This window comes from Ixodes scapularis, unplaced genomic scaffold, assembly GCF_016920785.2.
Source record: "Ixodes scapularis isolate PalLabHiFi unplaced genomic scaffold, ASM1692078v2 PGA_scaffold11__112_contigs__length_91849675, whole genome shotgun sequence".
Taxonomy (NCBI): Eukaryota; Metazoa; Arthropoda; class Arachnida; order Ixodida; family Ixodidae; genus Ixodes; species Ixodes scapularis.
Genome location: NW_024609837.1, coordinates 51,647,597 through 51,667,735, shown reverse-complemented (window position 1 = coordinate 51,667,735; position 20,139 = coordinate 51,647,597). Strand labels below are relative to the sequence as shown.

Here is a 20,139-nt window from a genome sequence, read left to right as displayed (position 1 = left end):
GAAAAATGGTGGCATTTTTAATGAATCTAGGCCCCCCCGAAAAACCAAAGCGGGAGCGCTACACACACGACGAGTTGTAAAACGAGAACACACAGAAGGCGATGAAGTTGTCGGAGTTGTCCACACGCCGTCGAAACGGTTTCACGCGCCGGCACTGAGAGCGTAAATGACGTGAATCTGGAACAACAAGTCGTACGTGCAAAAACGAATTAATCGAAGCCCGATCCGAAAACAAACACACACAAAAACCGACACAAAAAAGCAGCGTCAGGCGTCCCGTTTCCCAGGTGCCCCCCAACGGCGCTCGCAAAAAATCTCCCGCCATGTTGATTGGCGGCCATAACAGCCATAATGTGTTTATCCTGAATGCAACGCTTTCGTTCGGAAAAGAAGATAGGACCCGATTTTTTCGCGAGATCGGTGGAATGCTTGCGTCGTCCGAGGTTCGGAAATGCGTCCGGAAAGCCGCACGTGCGGTTTGAAGTGTGTCGCCCGTGCGGATAGGCAACTAGCGCCAGCTACCATGGATGCTTGAATAAAGGTGAGCGGTTTGCATGTTTGCGTCCCCAAGTATGGCTATCTTTTCGCTGAAAAAGGTGCATTAAAACTCTACGAATCACTCTGGTAATAGGCGCGTCTTTTTTACTCGACCGTACACGCTCGAAGATCGTCTCAAACCACACCGATCGTCGCGAAGCGTCTGCACGGCGCTCCGAGCTCGAGCTCCCAAGCGATAATCTGTGTACTCGGAACTGCTACTGCCCTTTAATCCGCTTCATAACCGCGCTAAAGCCCAAAAATGAAAGACCTTTGAATTCTATGATAACCGGGACCACTCAACCTGATTATCAAAAATCCCAGTCGACTTCAGCTTGCAACGGATCAGATCCTTGACGCCGTTTTCGTGATGCTCACTCGCGGTACAACTCAAACAAGTCTTAGACAGGGAGGTTTTTTGCTCGGGTTTTCTTTTTGGTTTTCGCGGTTGGGGTGGCTCTCGAGGTCTTCTTTTCACTTGGTTAATAAAGTTTTGTGCTCGTGAGGCGATCGCGCGAAGCCCAGTTTTCGTGACCGTAGCGGCGCATCGTTGAGTACGGTGTAGTACCTAGAGCGTTGCTGCTCGTCTCAATAAAACGGTACATTTGATCGCGCCTTTGCGCGTGCTGGAATAAATCCGTTGCGTTATATTTAGTGGCCACTCCCCCTGAGAACGTAACGCTGGAATTGTAAACGATGTTTGCGCCTTGAAGACCGTTCGCGAGCTCCAGCGCTCAAAGGTAGTGAACTTGGCGCGGTGTTGCTCGTGAGTGCCTCGTTGCACTCAAACGACGCGTCAAATAAACGGTGTTGGCGACTGCTTTTTATGCGTTCGAGCGACAGCTACTGGCCACACCAGGATATGTTGGTGATCAAGCGGTGCTTTTTCCAGCCGCCAGAGAGTTCGTCTTGTTTCATTGGCCGACGAAAGTTATTTTGTCGCGCAAGTGGGCCTAGTTCTTTACGACGTTTAAACGCGGTCGTGTCCGATGCAACTCCGGAGGTCAGTTTGAAATGAAATGGCGTGCAGCTTGCTTCCAGTGGAGTTTGCAATTCGAGTAAAATGAATGCATGATGCCCTAGCATTACCTTATTAGCAGTCTAGATTTTAAAATATAGTACTGGAGAATATATTTCCCCGCTCGGAAAAAGATATGGAGACGGGCCAAACACCGAGTGATTTGCCGATCGTATCGCCTCGGTTGTGACGCGCGCTGGGTTTTATTCAGTGTTTTGCTTACTGCGTCGATGCAGTGTACCGTGGAAGGTGTTCAGGGCCATTTTCACGCGTTGCCTCCATTCAGCTGCGTTGGCATAACTTCCATGCTTTTCAGAGCAAAGGAACAATTTGTAGAGCTAATAATCAAAAGATTGAGTTTAGTGCTTCGCTAAAATTATCATCCGATTACTGCCTCACCATAACACTTCCCTTTGAATTCTGGCCATGCATTGACCAAAGCCAAAGTGACGTCATTCTGCGCTTGACATAACACAAGGTGATGTCTTGACCTTGCAACATCATTCTTAAATATGTATTGCACGGGCAGTCTCGTCGTCGGATTGGTCCCTGGATAAATCTCGTTGAATTGCTTCAACATGATTAGTTCTTGAACAGCTCTTGATCCTGCAGACGAAGAGGTAATGCGAAGCTGGAAATGATGCCAGTGCCATGCCACATAATCCACTGCAGTTGACCGCTTGCCAAATTACCCAAGTACCAACGAGTATGCTGGAAACACGCTTCATGTGCTTGCCTTACCCAAATAAAAGGTTCGAAGTAAATAACTAAAATGAGGTATTGAATGCGTGTTCAAAGTGCCATTTCTTTTAGGCTTTTGGTTTAGAACGGTTAATACCGAAGATGCAAGCATGCGTGACATGTTCCTTTGCGCTTGGCTAATGTAGTGAAAGATCCGTTGGTTTTACGTCTAGAACACGGGAAAGAGTACGATGCCGCCAGTCCCCTCAAGTTCTTCACATATGCAGGTGCTCACTGGAGCAGCAAAGCTATAGTCTGTTGCAACTCAAGAAAGTAGGGCGAGGGAAAGGAAGGCCGGGAGGAGGAAGCAAACAATGCTAAAGGAAGGAGGAGGTTTCCCTCTCTCTCCTCCAGCGTTCCATCTGCTTCTTGCTCCCTGGCCTTCCTTTCCCTCGCCCTACCTTCTTGAGTTGCAACGAACTATAGCTACGCTTTTAAGGCCCGTTCACACTCTTGCGACCGAGTACGACTGAGAGGGACGAGATCTCTTAAAACTTCTTAAATGTTTTTAGAATGAGGGAACACACTGGCATTGTGGCGCCATCTATGCGGTTACCCTGGAACTGCATTTAACAAGAGCGAAGGTTTCGCGGGGTTTCCGAGGTCAAATGTGCGTAATACTCATAGAAAGGCTCGTTTATAACATTGACAAAAGTTTCTCGAGCCAAGAAAGAAAGGATAATGCGCGAGAAATAAAAAAAATTTGCCGGACCGCCGAGTTTACACTGCTTCCCAATAGATGGTGCCAGTGTATTCTCTGGTTTAAGAAGTTTTAAGGAACCCAGGTTTAAGAGGTCGCAAGAGTGTGAACGGGCCTTTAGTCCTTGCACTCAATTCCCTGATCACCCCGTGGGCACTGCCATTTTGGTGCCTTAAAAAAAATCAAGACTGCTAGATGAATACTGGGAAACAATTAAATGCTGCTAAATTTAGGACGCTGGCCAAGAATGGCCATTTTAACATTATGTTTGTCCCCAGCGAGCTTGGTTTGCCCCCATAATAGCTTAATGGCGTTGCAAGTGTTATTCTCACTGACAACGATTTCGTTAAGTAAAAATAACGACCCCCTGACTCCTAACTTACCACAGAAATTAAGCTATTTACGATTGATAACTGTATGCCGGAGAACATTTTAGACCGCCAGAAAACACGTCAGCATGACTCAAAGACTGCTCAAAATCATGCCAACTGCAATACGGCGATTCCTCCCGCTCTACAACTCAGAAAATCATTAAATATAACTGTTAAATTGGCAACACTGGTGCGGAGCGGTTGCAACTAGCAGTATTTTTTTATTTGAAAATGCACTTTCCCTTGCACTAGATGTGGTCTCGGGAAGTGTCTCACAGTATCGTTTTGCCATTGCAGGCTGTTTTACAACTTCTGAAGGACGGAAAAAATGTTTCCTGCCATTTCAGATAAGGCCTCCGATAACCGGCAAATGTGATTTTAAGCTCCGAGATCCGAAAGCAGCCAAAGTGGCATTATTCCCAAGGCCGGTTCACACATTTGCGCTTCAGTGTGCTTGACTGCGTTGTAACTGCCTGTAGTCGCTTGCAACGAGGGAACATGGTGGCACCATCTATTGGGGGGGGGGGGGGAGCACTGGAACTTCTGAGGTCGTTTCCCGGGCTACTTGATGGATGGTGCCAGTGTGGCGCTGCATGCTCTCCTAAGCGGTTACATGTGAATGTTAGTGCACTCAAAACACCAAAACGTGCACATGCGAACCATCCTTGAAGCGTAGCTTATTTGGTGACTTTGGTGCTTTGAATGATGCTAACGCTTGCACAGGAGTCGCATTGTGTGTTTGTTGTATATTACGTTATATCATCTCGTCTATTACATCGTCAAATAATCACCATCATCCAGACACGGCGCCGTGTGCCTCAATGGTACGGGCTGTTGCCTTTCTGCGCTTCCGCAGTTGTTCCAATCTAATAAAATTTTTTATTGTTATTGTTTATATGGCGGGAAGTTAGTCTGCCCCAATGGGTGTCCGTTGCCCTTACCGTAGATGGGAAATTTGGCCGGTGTGGTACCATTTGCCAATTTGGCCAAATTTGGCCGGTGATGCTGCACCAACTTGGAGCAGTGTGAGCTTTCGCTCCGCGTGCTCCGAGATGCGCTGCGCCGAAACGCTCGGTCAACGACTCCCCTTTTTCCAGGCGGTGCGCGTGGCGTCGGCAAGCATGCTGGTTGTGGAAGGCGGCAGAGAGGGAGCGTAGCGGCTCGGCGGTGCAGGGGTGTCCATGGAAGACGTCGGCGGATCCGCGACGGAAGACAACATCTGCGGCGGAGCGCGCAACGCGTCTCGGTCTCCCCAGGGGGCCAAGGTCCATCTGGGCACAACTCCCGTAAGTACAGGAAGCTCTTGGCCGCCGTGGCTGCCCATTACATGGTTGTCGGGTGAAGTGTGCACGAAAAGTGTTTGGAGTGAAGTGCTAAATGTAACCGTTGTACACTTTGTACTCGGTGTAAACTGCGCTAGACACAAGAGTTTTCAGGGTAAATTTAATGTACCTTTTTGACGTGGTGTTTCTTGGTATCTCCATATTGCTGCCAAATGCAACTTTAGCGAAAGAAATGACTGCACCAAATATTGACCGTTTTTGGTCGGCAAAGAAGGAACAGAAGAGTTCAAATTTTTGTTTTATTTAGGGAAAGCTCTTGACCAGAGAGAAAAGCTTGCATTTATCATGAATTGAAGAAGCCTGGCAACGTTTGGTCAGTTGTATCTCCCGTCCTGATCGTGGCTCACACTGTTACTAAGTATTTTTTCCTAGCGTTCTAAAATTATGAGGTTTGTCGACTCTTATAACCTCCGCGACCTCTCGAGCTGTGTTACAAATGAAGGCTTAATCACGCGGTATCGTTTGCTTACGTCATTCTATGTCACGGTTGCATACATACATGCATGTTTCGCATGAAGCGTGACAACTAATTCATGAAGTAGCTTTGAATGTGTCCTGGTGATTTGCAATGTAACGTAAGCAAACGCTCTGTGTGAATGGGCCTTTATTCTTGCGGGTTATATCATGCGATAGCGCAGCTAATGCGACTTTGAACACAACTATGTCTTCGAATGCCAAGGTGCAGAACCTTACTTTAGAGGGCGATTGAGTAAATTTATAAAGACGGCATCGGCAAATCTCATGGTTGCCCATTGGGGAAGAGTACTCGTTCAAGAACTGCTTTCCCCGCACGCAGCGTCACCTGCGGAGGACACACAGCAGCAGCAGTGGCAGCAGCGGGGGCAGCAGCGATGGCTCCTCCTCCTCCTCCTCCTCGTCTTCCTCCTCCTCCTCGAGCTGCTCCTCCTCCTGCTCCTCTGCGAGCTCCGACGAGGAGGAAGGCAACGCCGCCAACTGCGAGTTCTCCATCGTGCGGCAGCCGGAGCAGCCCCAGGACCCTCTCAAGCTGCGCATCGCGGCCCGGCGGGTGGCCAAGGCACAAGACGGATCGCCGGCCGGATCGGCTGCGGCCGCGGCCGACGTCGCCGGGTCGGCCGCGGTCCGGCTGCGCATCAAGCAGCGGAAGAGCCGGAGGCGGAGGCGGTCGCGGAGCCCCCCGGGGAAGTGCGGCGCGGCCGACGGCGGCGGGAAGCCGAGGTGCTCGTGCATGGGCAGCCGGATCGGGAAGGTGGGTTGTTGTTTGTCTGCTGCCCCTTTTATTGCATCTGTACACTTTTGCTCGTACGAAATTTTGGTGTCACATGTTTTTTTGTTCATGTACCATGAAGTATTGGCTATGGGTTCTGTCCAGTGGTTTAAGTGGTCATATCAGCTGGTAGCTTACAGCACTGAATGCTGGGACAAATTTAAAGGCCCCTCAAAGGGTAATTTTATTTTGTGGAAAGAACGACATACAGCATCTTTTTTTTTTTAGAAAGATAGGTTTAGTTTCTGGCAAAATGGCAAATATTAGGTCAACAAAATAGATTTGGACAAATGTACGTCTGTGACATCAGATCTCTGCAGACCAGCCAAATGCCAAAGCCTGACGCACAAATCTGCCCCTGACTGGATGTACTTTATAGCTGAAGCAGGATGAAATTTCCTTTCAAATATATTCGTGAAAGGAAACTGCAAGCAAAGGCTCTTCTCGGGTCTCTTTCATAATTTTACTCTGTGAATTTGTTCTATGTAGTCTTTGGAAAGTCACTTTGCCAAAATGCAAGCCAGACCGTGTTAATTGTTTGTAAGGTCGCTCGGAGACAAAAGGTGTTCGGAGGTGGTCCAAACTAAAGCCTCCAAACATACGCTTTAGAGCAACGACGCGCTGTTATCTTGCTGCTTCAAACCATTGTTGCCACTTGCCTGAAGCTTTCTGTGAAATTACGAGAAACGCATTTCTGTACTCCAAAAGGTTAAAACAGCCCTCGACAGAGTGATATGATCTCGCCTGAGCCTCCTGACGCCGTACCTAAAGTTTCGGTGGTCTCATCCTCGAATCCCAGCTGTTGCCGGTTGCACCCCCTGTGCACCAGGAAATAAAGTGGCAGCACCTACAAGACAGTCAGGGGGGGGTGTCAGTGCTCTGTGCGTAGCATATTTAGTAGCCCCAATTGGTTTGTGGAACACAGCAATAGCCGTGTTTCACAAAACAAAACAAAAAATTCTTAGGGATTTTCACAAAACACAAAAACCCCTAGAGACAAATTTTCACGAAACAAAAAATCCCTACACACAGATTTTCCCACAACAGAAAATCCCTAGACCAACCAGTGGCACGCCTTCCTTGCAGACGCAGGATCAAGACCCCTCGACTTGCAGCTACACGTCGTCCTCTCGAAAGGCCTCTCGCTCGTGCAGCAGCTCACGCTCTTCCAGCAGCGGCTCTTCGAGCTCCGGCAGCTCTAGCTCCACCTCCGGCTCGAGCTCCGGCTCGAGCTCAGGTTCCAGTTCCGGCTCCAGTTCAGGCTCTTCCTCGAGCTCCTCCGACTCGGAGAGCTCGTGCAGCGTCTCGGACTACTCCACGTGCCGCACGCCGCGCAAGGCGGACCCGTGCCTGCCTCGTCGCGAGGAGCCCAGACGGACGCCCCCGCTCCTCTCTCCGACAAAGCTTGTTCCTGCGAGCATCGCGGACGCTCGCCTGCGCGACTCGGCGGACATCGCGAAGGGGACTGAAGAGGGCGCGAAGCCGTCGCCGGTTGGCACAGCGCTGACCAATGACGGTGGAGCGGTGGAACACCCGCTGCCGTACCTCAGCGTCGACGCACCAGCCAACGTCTCGCCCGACAGCGGGATTCAGTCGTGCGGGGAGTCGCCGCAGCGCATCGTGGGTTGCCAGGACGACGCGCCTGGGTACCACGGCGACGAGCCCCACCCGTATAAGTCGCCGCACTTCGCCCTTCACGACGACTTGCGGCCGAGCGACAAGACGGAGCCGCTGAAATCCGGACGCACTGACGGCGAAGGTGCGTCGTGCGTGGACAGCGCCGTGCAGTCCCTGCGCGTCTGTGCCTCGCAAAAGGTAGGTTTTCGCAACGATCCGTCGGAGCGGACTTCCCTACCGCTGGATATCGAATGCAAGATGGCAGACGCCGAAGCCGCCAAAGAGCTGCCGTCTTCACCGCCACGGTGCGCGTCAACGACGACAGCTGCGTCGCCAAAAACATTGCCGAACATTGGTTCTTCGGCGAAAGACGGTTTCAGCGACAGAACGGTCGACGATAGAGTTGACTTAACGAAGGTTGCAGATGTCGTCTTACCTTCTCCTTCCGAGCGATTGAGGTCGAAAGGAGCGGAGAAGGAGGCTCCCAAGGACGCGAGTGCCGTTTCACCGCCGCGGCTGCGGAGTAGAAAAGAAGGGGAGGCTCCTTGTAAGCCCACGGAGCGGTTGAGTGGTGCGAAGACCAGGGTGAAAGGGGCCTCGGCACCACTCTCCAGAAGCGGGAGGGCATCGCGGAGCGCCGCATCCAAGACTTCATCGCGGAAGAGCGGGCGGTTGGAATGCGGCGACAGCGAACTTCATCAGCTGGTTCAGCGGGTCCAAGACTCCATCTGCACGCAGTTTCAGGAGTCAATGGGTGCGTCGAGCGACTTCGAGGTTGGAGCCGACCTCTGCGGAGGCGACTGCATCGAGATGGAGGAGCCGAGGCCAAAAGACGAAGTGACGGAGGTAGATGAGCCGAAGGAAATGTCGAAGAAGACCGAGCACGTTTCCTCGAAGACCGTCGAAGAGGAGGAACGCAAGGAGCGGAAAGAGGGGACGAAGGCGGAGGAGAAGCCCGTTCCGCGGAAGCGTGGCAGGCCTCCCCGTTCAGACAAGACGAGGCGAGCGGTCAAGGTCGAGGCAACGACCTCTCGACAGCGGAGAAGACACGCCTCCAAGGAAGACGTTGTGACGAGCAAGGCCACCACGGATCGCAAGGTTCCGCCAAAGGAGCTGGATTCTAAGCCGGACGTTAACGCGATTGAGTCCCGCTACCGCAAAGAGCCGCGGAAGTCCACTTCTACCGACTGCAGGGTCAAGAGCTCGTCGCGGAAGACTGAAGAAGTCTCGAAAGAAGCGGAAACCCCTCATGATTCATTGCCAAGGGAAGACGGCGGAGACGAGTCGGTTGACATAGACGCCCTGCTCCATGAGTGCAGCATTGAGGAGCAGACACACCTCCTGCACATGTACCAACGCAAGATGAAGAAGAAGAGGTTCGTGCAACAGCCGTCACGGCGGAACCGGCGCGGCGGCCTGCGGAAATCGTCGAGCCGCGCGTGCCGAGAGTCGGAGAGCTGCGCATCCATCGACGCGCTAGTGGAGGCACTGTCATCCGCGTTCATCTCGAAGCAGACGACGGTGCCCAAGACGGATGCGGTGCCCTCCATCTTTCGGATCGTGAAGTACCTGCGGCCCAAGCGGTCCTCCGAGAGGCCGCTCCGGCAGTCTGTAAGCATGGCGAAGACCGAACTGCGGAAGACTGAGAAGGAAGAGGCGAAGGCGGCGCCCGCAAAGAAAGGGAAGCCCAAGAAGCAGACGCAGCCTTCGCCGGCGGTCCCCGAGTCGTCGCCAGAATTGCAGACTCCGCCGTCCGGGGATCGCTGCCTCCCCCTCAAGAAGCGGCACTGTCTCCTCAGCGACGAGAAGTCGTCAACGGAGGAGAAAGAGCCCAAGCCCCCCAATGCTTCGGCGGAGAGAAACCACGGAAAGCAGACGACGGCAGCCCCCACCGAAGTCCCTGCCAAGAAGACCAGCGAGGCAGCCGAGACGCCCTGTCCACCCCGATCGTGTGAAACGCCAGTCTTAACGAAGGCGGCAAAGAAAGCGCTGTTCCCCATCGTCCCATCTAAACCGCCGTGTCCCGAGCCCAAAGCTCCGAAGAAGAAGAAGAAGGCGAGAGGCAAGAAACAGAGGCCACACCCTAGGACGAAGAGGACGAGCGGCAATGGCAACGACGACGGGAGAGTCCCCGCGTCGTCTACGTCCGTTGATGAAGCCATCGAAAGTTGCGTTCAAAAGTTTGCAGATTCGGCAAAGTCGAGCGAAGAGTCAAGGTCGCGGTCAAGGTCACGGTCTCCTGTCAGGCGCAAAGAGGACGAGGCAGAAGTCATGGCAGAAGCCACGGCAGAAGTTATGGCAGAAACCACGGCAGAAGTCATGGCAGATGCCACGGAAGAAGCCACTGGAGATGCCACGGAAGAAGCCACAGAAGAAGCCACGGCTGAAACCACGTCGGAAGCCACACCAGAAGCCACGTTGGAGGAGGCACTAGCAGACGATGAGGACAACCTTCCGCTGTCCACCCTGCTTGCTCAGCACGCTGCCGAAGAGGCACGGCGGAGCGACGACAGCGAGGCTGTGACGTTGGTGGAGGACGACAGTGATCCAGACAACCCGCTAAAGAAGATCTCGCTGCTAAAGCAGAAGCAGCAGAAGCTGCTGAAGGCTGTCGAAAGGGCAAGGAGGTCCAAGGAAAAGCAGAATGAGGCGTCCCCTGCGGGAGACGACCCAGCTCAGATGGGGAAGAGGCACAGAAAGCGGAAGATGAGGAACAGGACAGGTTTTGTGAAGGTCAAGCGGAAAAGGGTGGCAGCGCAGAAGGCTCCCGTGGCGGCTGCTGTGGCGGCATCCGACTACAAATTTGATTTGGAGGAGAAGGATTCTTGCGAAGACATGTCGATGAAGGAAGATGATGCGGCCGAGGATGTTGGCTCCGTGCAGACGGGCGTGCATCAACCCGAAGTCGACGAGAAAGTAGAGGCTGAATTAGACTGCAAAGTTGATGACAAGGACAAGCTATATGGCGTCGTTGCAGATGACAAGCTGGAGGCCGAGCACAAGACCAAAGCAGAGGGAAGGTCAGAGTCCGACGACAAGTCTGAAGCAGACGACAAACCTGAAGCAGACGACAAACCTGAAGCAGACGACAAACCTGAAGCAGACGACAAACTTGAAGCAGACGGCAAGCTTGAAGCAGAGGGCAAGCTTGAAGCAAAGGACAAGCTCGAAGGAAGCAGCCTTCCAGATGCAGACGACCAACCAAAAAAGGAAAAACCTGAAGCGTGCAAGAAGGTCGGAAAGAAGGGAAAACAAAAACTCGCCAAGAAGGTTGTGCCGTGTAATAAGGCCAAGGTGGCCAGCAAGAAATCCGTGAAGGGCCGAGGCAGGAGGAAAGGCCGCAAGAAGAAAATTGTGTGCAAGCCTGCCAAGAAAATGGCCATTGAAAAGAAAGCAGGTGAGAAGGCCATTTTTCTATGTGTATCACTGTAAAGCTTATTTTTGTACAGCGCATTTTCGTAGGAAACTTTTACCCTCGTTGATTATGGTTGGTTTGTTTTGGGGATCAACAAAACTAACACGTCTGAACTGAGGTATTGATCCTAAATGTTTTACATTGTGTTCTATTCCTGTATCTAATGCATTTTAAAATAATGTTACAGAACTTTTATTTCATACTAAATGGTGATGAGTACAGAATCGCTTGGGATGCATGTAACTCCATATCAACATTCTAAATTTATGACTCCAAAGTGACAGTCATATGTTGGAGGATGGCAGCAACCACTAAGAACAATATCAACCTATAGTCAGTGACAGGCTAAGAATTCAGCAGAAGCTCTGCCTCCACCACTCACTTGTTGTCTTCAGCTGGGCTTTGGCCTTTTGTGACAAACTGTTATCAAAAGCAGAACGCTCGCACTGGAGGCAGAGCATCTACTAAGTTCCTAGCAGTCACTGTCCTCAGGTAAATTGTGTGCAAAGGTTGCAGCATGTAATGCTTGTCAAGAAATCATTATTGCATATTGTGTTCTGGCAGCTTCACCAGAGCCCGCAATGAAGGAATCTGCTACGGAGGTGGAATTAGCCAAAGTTCCGGCTCCGGATCCGGCACCGGATTCGTCTCCCGACCTGGCCAAGCCCGCCGCCGCAGTCGTGGACACCATTGCCGAAGCAATCGAGGCCGTGGTGGCCCGTGCCAAGAAAGTCGCCTCTGTGCCGTCTGCCAAAGGGAAAGCCAAAGCGAAAGTCGAAGCCATAGCTGTGGCCGCAGCCAAGCGTAAAGAAGCACCTCAGAAGGAAGTCGTCCATCCCAAGAAGAAAGCCGTAAAGTCGAAAGAAGCATCCGCTCCTACGTCCACTCCAACGTTGTCTGCTGCTGCGTCGTCCGATGCCGCGTCTACATCGTCTGCCACGTCGTCTGCTTCCGGTGTGGCTGGCGGCAGCAAGCCACCCAAAAAGAAATGCAAGCTGGACAGCGCTTCGCACAAGGCTGCTTCGCCAATCAATGGGTATGGATAATTTTCTTCCATCGAAAGGATTGTTGTAGTACACACCATGTTTATTATGACGCAACACTGTACCGGCGCACTAAAATGACTTTCGACTCGTCTTTTTATGGCTCCAGAAATCCTAAATATCTGCAAATTATTTGCATAGACGTCTCACTTTCACACGGCCTGTAAGTTAATCAAAATGTGTACGAAGGAATTCGCCGAGAGAGGAGAGATGGTGAGTGGGGGTGATAATGTGTGCAACAAAGTCCTGCTCCTCAGCTGTTACCTACTCGACAAAAAGCAATGTGCCCTTTGAAGTATTTCCTCTCCCCTTTCTCAGAGGCTGAATCCTCGATCATAAAGAACCGACGGATTTCTGACAGGTCTACAAGAGGTAGGATAGCCATCGCTACGACTAGCAGACGGCGCCTTCACAAACAAGGCTTGCGAGACAACGAAGCGTTACTGAAAATAGGATGCTCGTGCTCCAGACCACTCCGCCATTCTCTTCGTACTGTCGAAACCGGTTATAATGAAGTCAACGGGAATCGGAAATCACTTCGGTTTATCCGCTATTTCGTTATAACCGACTTCTGTTATAACGAAATGCAGAAGGGAATGGGAAATTGTGATCGCTTCGCTGTTGTCGCTATTTTGTTATAACCGACTTCGTTATAACCGGTCTCGGCGGTATCGCCTACCGCATGACATTTCTCCGACGTCGTCAGGCGGAAATTGAGGGTCGACTTTTGAAGACGCAATAACCGCACCGTTCGGTGATGGGCTCTTGGCACTGTAATTTAACTAAATTTTTTAGGTTTGATGCCAAGAGAAAACTGTTCGTTTAGGCCCGCTTCAAACGGGACAATTTCTCCAGGAACTCGACGTCGCAGCACCAGGAATTTGAGCCGACCGTGTCATCATTAAATTTTTTTTTTTTTTTTTTTACTATTTAGACACGCATTTATGGGCTATAAAGATGTTTTTAAAACTTTAAATGTCGTTGAAAAGGCCAACTCATCTTTCTGAAACTCTTTATTTCCAGGAACGATCGATTTCAAACCAGAAAAGTGTCTTTAGTTGTTATCATCGCCCGCACGGGGCATCGCGTGAAAATATCGCGTCCCTGATTGGCTGCTGCCGCTTCAGACGACTTCGCGTTGCTCCTAGTTGCTCGTTTGTTTCGAGCCGGACCCGATCTCAGCAATTCGTGTTGATCTAGGGAAAGCTAGGGAACGACCCGCCAGCAACCCCAGCATCGCTGAGAAAGTTGCCCCGTCTGAAGCGGGCTTTAAGCGTCGTCCCGATTTCTCGGTGCCCTCCGACTTTTCGTTGCGTCTGCCCAGCGGACCTCCGCTCCCGGAGAACACGCCGGTCGTGACGGTGACCAAGCCGTCGTGCGGCGGCGGCGCCCAGCACGGCACGCGGCGGCGCAGGCGGCGAGAGCACCAGCTGCCCAAGAAGAAGTACCTCAAGGCTGGGCTCTACTCGAGCTCTTTCAAGGAGGACGGGTGAGTGGAATTAGCACGTTTTTAATGCACTTTTATTTTCTTTTTATTTATTTGTTTATTTATTACAGTACTCTCAGAGCTTTAGGTATTTCAAAGCAGAGTAGAAAACTAAACAGAAAATTACACATAAGTACTTTTGTTTGTGGACTATAGTCCATGGTCTATACATGTCTGAAAGTTGAAATTTAATGCGGTGCGGACTATACGAGGGTTTGCTTTTCTAAATCGTTTGTTAAGACAAGACGTGATGGATTTAATGAATGACTCTCATTAATTCAAACCCCCGAAATCCACGAATCTTGTTTGAATTCTCGTAAGTTTGAATTATCAGAAATTGATCTAAATATCACGCTTGATAAAATTATGATTTATTATATTTGGATGGCTACACATACTCAGCAGATATTTGGTGATCTCTTCTGTGCAGGCATGCTACGTAATCATAAGCAGGTATGCCACACATGAAACACCGGTGAAATGTATAAGATTGCGGACTGTTTAGACAACACGTGACACCTCAAAGCAAAATCAAGTTCTTTCATCCAACAAAGCAGTTGTCTATTGTGGACTATTACCCCATTGTGCACACCTCTTAGCGAGCACCGGTGCTCAACGGGCTGCGAGAACAGAAAGTATGAATTAACGAAAATGCCGTTCGAATTAAGTGACTTATAAATGCATTGCAAACATAGCGGGACAACCAAAAGCTTTTCAATTTCTTTGAATTAACCGGAAGTATGAAATATATGAGTTTGAATTATTGCGAGCCTTCTGTATGCTAGTGATGATTTATGTCTGGCTAAAAAGCAGGCAGTTGTCAAAGTGGGCTTTGTACGAGAATATTTTATGTGCGGACTATACTTCGTTTCACCTCAAGTCCAGACGCTGTTGATGCTACAAGCTAATGGGACCAATCAGACAACGTCCAAAGCGTACCATCATGGTGTTTGTCATGTTTTTGTATCTGTTCTATCATCACTGAACCAATCATAAACAGGAAAGGCCTAGTGACTTGCGCTTTTGACGCCTCTTCATTGGTCGCTCGTAGCGTCCGCTGCAGCTGGACTTAAACTGACACGAAGTATAGAGAAATTCTTTTCTCTTTCAACCGAAATTCGCCCCGTAGATTATACTTCGGGCTCGGAATTCAGTCCCAAAAGTATGTTGCCTTCCGCCGTACTTTGGGTGCACGTGCATGCTCGAAACTGACGAGACACTGATGTGTTATCGAAGATAGGACCTTGCGCTGGAGGCGGGACAACTGAACGACTCCCTGCCGTCCTCATCCCGTCAGTGACCGTAGATCATTTCATCGAGGGCTCTCTGGTTGGCACCATTTTGTTCAACTGCAGTGTGGTGTGCATACATCCGGGCATTTCAATGAATTTGGCAAGGGAAAAAAGAGAAAGGGCACCCAAAACCCAATAGCAGACGACAAAACGGCCGCAACTGACGGATTTGGCAGGAAAGAAGAGGGAAAGGGCACATGTCCAATCACGATAGCAAATGACAAACCGGCCGCTCTCTTAAGGATTCAGCAGGGAAAAAGAGGGAAAGGTCACGTGCCTGATCTTGATAGCAGACGACAAACCGGGTGCGCTCAACGGATTCAGCGAGGAATAAAGGCGCATTCACACAGCGGAAAGACGTGCGTCGTGGGTAAATTTTTTGCTTAATTTCGTACTGAAAAAAGTCGCGCGGCGAGGAGGACGACGCAGGGAGACAATGCCTAAGAACCCAATTTTTCCCTCGACGCGCGTGCTTGAGCCAATCGGCGAGCTTCCGGACTTGACGTGTCGCCCTTTTCCTGTTAGGACATGTTTTTGCTGTTCTTATTTTTGACCCACAATGAGGGTGAAAAGGCAGAGGGGTTGGGGGATTCGTGCACTCGCCAAACGTGGCTGGTAGCATTTCAGCGTGGAAAGAAGCAAGCCGATTGGAACATCTGACTGTGAGCAGTGTTTTATGTGCGTGTATGACGCCATGAAACTACTCTTCATCGTTTGCACAAAAGCTGCCACCAAAGTTCGCGGTAAGTTTCGACCTCCGACTGTGCGGGAGCAATCACTCCGAATCTGTTGTGTAGTCTTTGTGTGCACCCACCACTACGGAATACAACAGTTCTCCATCGAAAACACTCTTGCACAAGCTGCGGGCAGTGTTGAAGGTACGGACGCGCTGGCATAGCACCGTGCTTTGTTTGCACAAAAACGCGGCAAAAGAGCACCTTCTGAAGCTGCCCGCTCGAGTCCATGCTTTTTGCCAATGCTGCATATAGTCGGAGTATAAACATATATATAATCATTGCCGTTGTAAATTCAGTGAAGACGGTTGTCTCCCACTGCATATGCAGTCGCGAAGGCAAAGTAACAACAATCGTACGAAGCAGACGAATAAAAAAATTTAGTGTTTTCTCGACAGATGCGAGGTTCCACGAGAAGACGCCGCCGTCGGGTGGCCCTGTGTGACTGCTTTGTCTTTTACGACGCTGGCGTCGACGTGGACCGCAACGCACGTTTTCTGCTCAGTGTGAATGTGCCTTAAGAGTGAAAGGGCATGCGCCTTATCCCATTAGCAGACGACAAACTGGCCGCTCTCAGCAGATTCGGTGGGGAAGAAGAGGGAAAGGGCACATGCCCAATCTTGATAGCAGACGACAAACCCGCCACTCCCAAGGGATTTGGCAGGGGAGAATAGGGAAAGGGCATAGCAGACGACAAACGTGTCACTTTCAACATTTTGGCTGTTCCAGTGGGCTGCACCGTTGCAACTGCCCAGACGTTGCGGTTCTATTTCCCCTCTTTCTTCTTACCCATGTGGAATGTTTTATAAGTTGTCTTATATTGGTGGGGCTAATACAAATTGGTCACACTTTGTTCTAACACCTTCAAAGGCTTTTAAAGATGTTGGTATCATCGGTGTGACCAGTAGCTTTGTTCGATTTACGTGCACCTTCTGCACCAGTGCAGAAAAGTGTAGGATGGTGTTTTTCTGGTCGTGTCTCAATACACGTACTGGAAGTACACTGCCCTACACTTTTCTGCACCGGTGCAGGTGGTGCCGGTGAATAGAATGAAGCTAGTGTTCAATGGACTGTGAAGCAAAAGGCTTCTTTTCCGATCATCCAACACTCCCACACGGGACTGCAACACTGTGACATCGTTGTTTAAAATACGGTGAGTTTGCGGGAGAGCTGGCGGATGGTGATAGTTTTTTTTCGTTTTTCACGTTTTAGGACGTCCTCTCAGAGTAAGGATGCTGCCGAGGTTTCAACGACGGAGGCAACTCTACCCGAGCAGCTCAGTTCACTCAACCTCAAGTAAGTGTAGTTGTTGCCTTTCTGCTGCTTGGTGGCTCATTTGTGCTAGAGCTACCGCTAACAGTGGGACTTTGCTGCTGCCCCATCATTGGTTGCATTCGTAGCTCGTTGATTGGCGATTGGGCACCTTTCGAGTTTGCCACAAGAATGACAAGGTAGCAGCTTTTCTTGCTTTGCCTAATTTATGAAGTTTGCGCTGGGTTGGAACAGTTTAGAGCAGAGAAAATGATTGAATCGAACAGCTTTTCAGAGGGTTGTGTTGGAACAAAAAGAACTTATTTGTCCCGGTTCGAGTGTAACACTGTCCTCCCTACCAAGAGCTGAACCGAATTTTAACCATAGCTGAACCGGTACACAGGAATCTAATCACGAGAGACATTGTCATGAAAAACAGGCACTCCTTTTGTCAAACCATGGTTCTCGTCAAAAATGTTGCACGTTATTCAGAATGGCGTAGGATTTTGAGTGCCCACGCACGTTGGGTTTCCGAAGCCGAGCTGTCATGACAGTTCACTGGCCTCATTCGATTCGACCAACATGTCCTTAGACGGAAAATTCGCCCGTCTGAATGCTCATACGACTTCAAACTGTGTTTATTATCGAGGGTTTTCTCACGCGAGCTCTCTACCTTCCTCAGAATGCGTCACATCGCAGACTTTAACGTTGCATTCCAATTGTCATTATGCGTGAGCGATGCCAAAGCTACAAGCACAAGGAGGTTGCCCTGAGCAACGTTTGCGCTGCATGAGTGCGTGTGCTTGGCAGCGACGCCGAAAGCTTTTCGCTTGCTCTTGTAGCTTCTGCCATGCTTGCACCTAAGGCTGGTTTACACAGCCGTGTTTGTGTGTGATTGAGGGCACCGTGCACGCTTGTAATCGCTTACGACATGGGATGGTGCCATCTGTTGCGTAGCTCTGGAACACTTCTGGTCCGCATAGATGTTTTCTAATTCGTTTACGATCATTCTTTTGCTGTGTGGTTGAAATAATTCCGACAGTGTTATAAGCAACCATTTCTTGCACATGGTGCATAGACTTGGATTTTGCAAATACCGCAAAAGCTTGTACGCGGATTAAATGTGTTTCCAGGGCTCGCTGATAGATGGCCTCAGTGTGCCAGTAGAGAGTTTTAAAATAACGTACGCAATTTTAGCGCAAGATAGCGCTAAATTTAGCGTTTGCGTTGGGGCACGATATGCGAGAGAGTTTTAGAGTAGCGTCCTACCGCCACAACGCAAAACCCAAGTATCTCGCACTTGCAACGCCACCGGGAATACGGAGACAATTGTTATTTCACACACAAAATGCTGTAACTTCAGAAAAAAGAAGATTTTGGTCCAGAGTAAGTTTTTTTGGTTTTCTGCGAATATTCAAATTTTCAAATTATAGTTTCGAATAATGCAATATTCGCTTTGAGATTAACTCTGATATTCGTATGTTTCTATACTAGTTTCAAACAACATGCTGTTTGATATTCGCTTCAAGTTTAACTCCGATATTCATATTTTTTTAACTGTCGACCGCGACGGGTTAGCCCTGTTGAGCACTCTTCTTACGGAGCACCGGTGCACTGCGGAGAAGCAACACCCACGGGGCTCGCTTCTACGGGTGTTGCTTCTCTGCAGTGCACCGGTGCCTGGCAAGAAGTGTGCTCAATGGCGCTAACTTGCCGCGGTCAACACTTCGAAACATACAAAGAGTGTTCCTGTAACATGCTTAGGATGAAAGCCCACTTTAAAAGCGGGGTGGCGCACTCACGCACTTGGTGCATTTAAAAAGAAACAAAAGCTTTGTGAATGTTGACATTACAGTAAAAGCTTCAAAACTAAACTCTGGCTATTATGCGAGAGTAAGTGTCAGGCAGAGATTTCCTGGCAACCTGCGTTCATTATTCCCGATTGTCTTCTGTTTTTCTTTTCTCAAATTCGAGATTTAAGAAAGGATATTTGCATATAGCAAGAAGGTTTACAGATCTCCTCACTTAGGTATACAGTCGAACCTCGATATATCGAACTGCGCGGCGATGGCGAAATAGTTTGATATAGCCAGAATTCGATATATCAAATCACGTCAAAAACTTGTTAAACGCGCGTGGCCGTCGCGCTCCGCGAAGCACCGACAGGCGGCACATGCGCACCGACCGACCGCAGAGGCGGGAGCAGCCGCGTGTCGTCTGCTACGTCGCGCCGCCGTGCCGCTCAGCTTGCGGGAGCTGGGAAATCTTGCACTCCAAGGCTGAATTAAAATAAGGGAAAATAAAAAAAAAGAATACCCCACTGTACAAATCAATCAATGAACCAACCGTGGTGCAGTAAATACTCACTTGAAGCTTCAAACAAAGTATTTATTTTGGCTGAAATTACTGCTGCAGGGTAGCCTGCTTCTTGTTTGCAAAGGCGTGTTTAACTAAGGCATCCTCAACGTAGTTTAAACAATCAACAAGCGATAAGCCCGTGCCTTCTATTGCGCCGCAGTAGCGGCGTAGAAGGGCCAAAGCAGCTACAGCCTCAGTTGAAGTCGGGAGCGGAGCACCATCAGTGCTTGCGGGATCAACTTTGGCAACGTCTTCGCTTGGCCGCTCAGCTGTAACTTCCACTGCGATCTCCACGTCCGTCAACTCCGCCGTTGTTCCGGTGGTGTCGTCACCGCCAACGAAGTCATCAATGCACATGCTTCGGGGCTCAGCACCAACAAAGCACTTCAACTTGCTCCAGGTTTCTTTGAGCTCGCATTCTTCCTCTGCACCGTCCATTCCTGCTTCTTTGGTTGCTTCCTCTGAAGCTTCTTCAGTGCGGCCAACGAAGCTTGCATGCCGAAAGCAGTTAGCTACTGTCGCCTGCTTGACGCAAAGTTCTTGGCCTTCTGTTGTAACATCGGTCCGGATACAGGAATATTTCGGGCCCTTGCGTCGATGAACCATTTGTGCAGCGACTTCTCAACATCTTCAAAGGCAGCTTTGCGTACACGCCGCGCGCCTGAGTGCTGGTTCTGTTCTGCCTTGGCCTTTATGTCACTCTTGTTTTTCAGTAGAGTACTCAAAGTGCTTCTTGGTAGGCCTAAAGCTTCGGCGACACTCGACTTTTTTTCTCCATTCTCAACCCGCTGGATAGCTTCCAGTTTTGCACCAAATGTCAGGGACGTCCGTTTTTTAGCGTTTGGAGCCATCACTCACGCAAGGCAACACGAGACACGAAAGAACTACGATCACACGCGTAGCACTACCGATAATACCGAGGAGGAGGAGTCGGTGCGGCAAATGCAGTGCGTCGTTGACGTTGCGACGAACTATCCAGGCGGCGGC

General features: G+C 50.0%; 1 protein-coding gene across 2 annotated transcripts in view; it reads left to right on the top strand.

Moving 5' to 3' along the window:
• The first annotated feature begins 5,512 nt into the window (after window positions 1–5,512).
• The window catches only part of LOC8053997, a 67,897-nt gene continuing 53,270 nt past the window's right edge, over window positions 5,513–20,139 (top strand). For both annotated transcript variants that reach the window (XM_040211913.3, XM_040501512.2), the window contains exons 1-5: window positions 5,513–5,938; window positions 7,043–10,970; window positions 11,553–12,024; window positions 13,356–13,520; window positions 16,756–16,839. In XM_040211913.3, coding sequence (XP_040067847.1) covers window positions 5,918–5,938; window positions 7,043–10,970; window positions 11,553–12,024; window positions 13,356–13,520; window positions 16,756–16,839 — 4,670 coding nt within the window. In that variant the 5' untranslated portion in view covers window positions 5,513–5,917. The remainder of the gene's footprint in view (window positions 5,939–7,042; window positions 10,971–11,552; window positions 12,025–13,355; window positions 13,521–16,755; window positions 16,840–20,139) is intronic.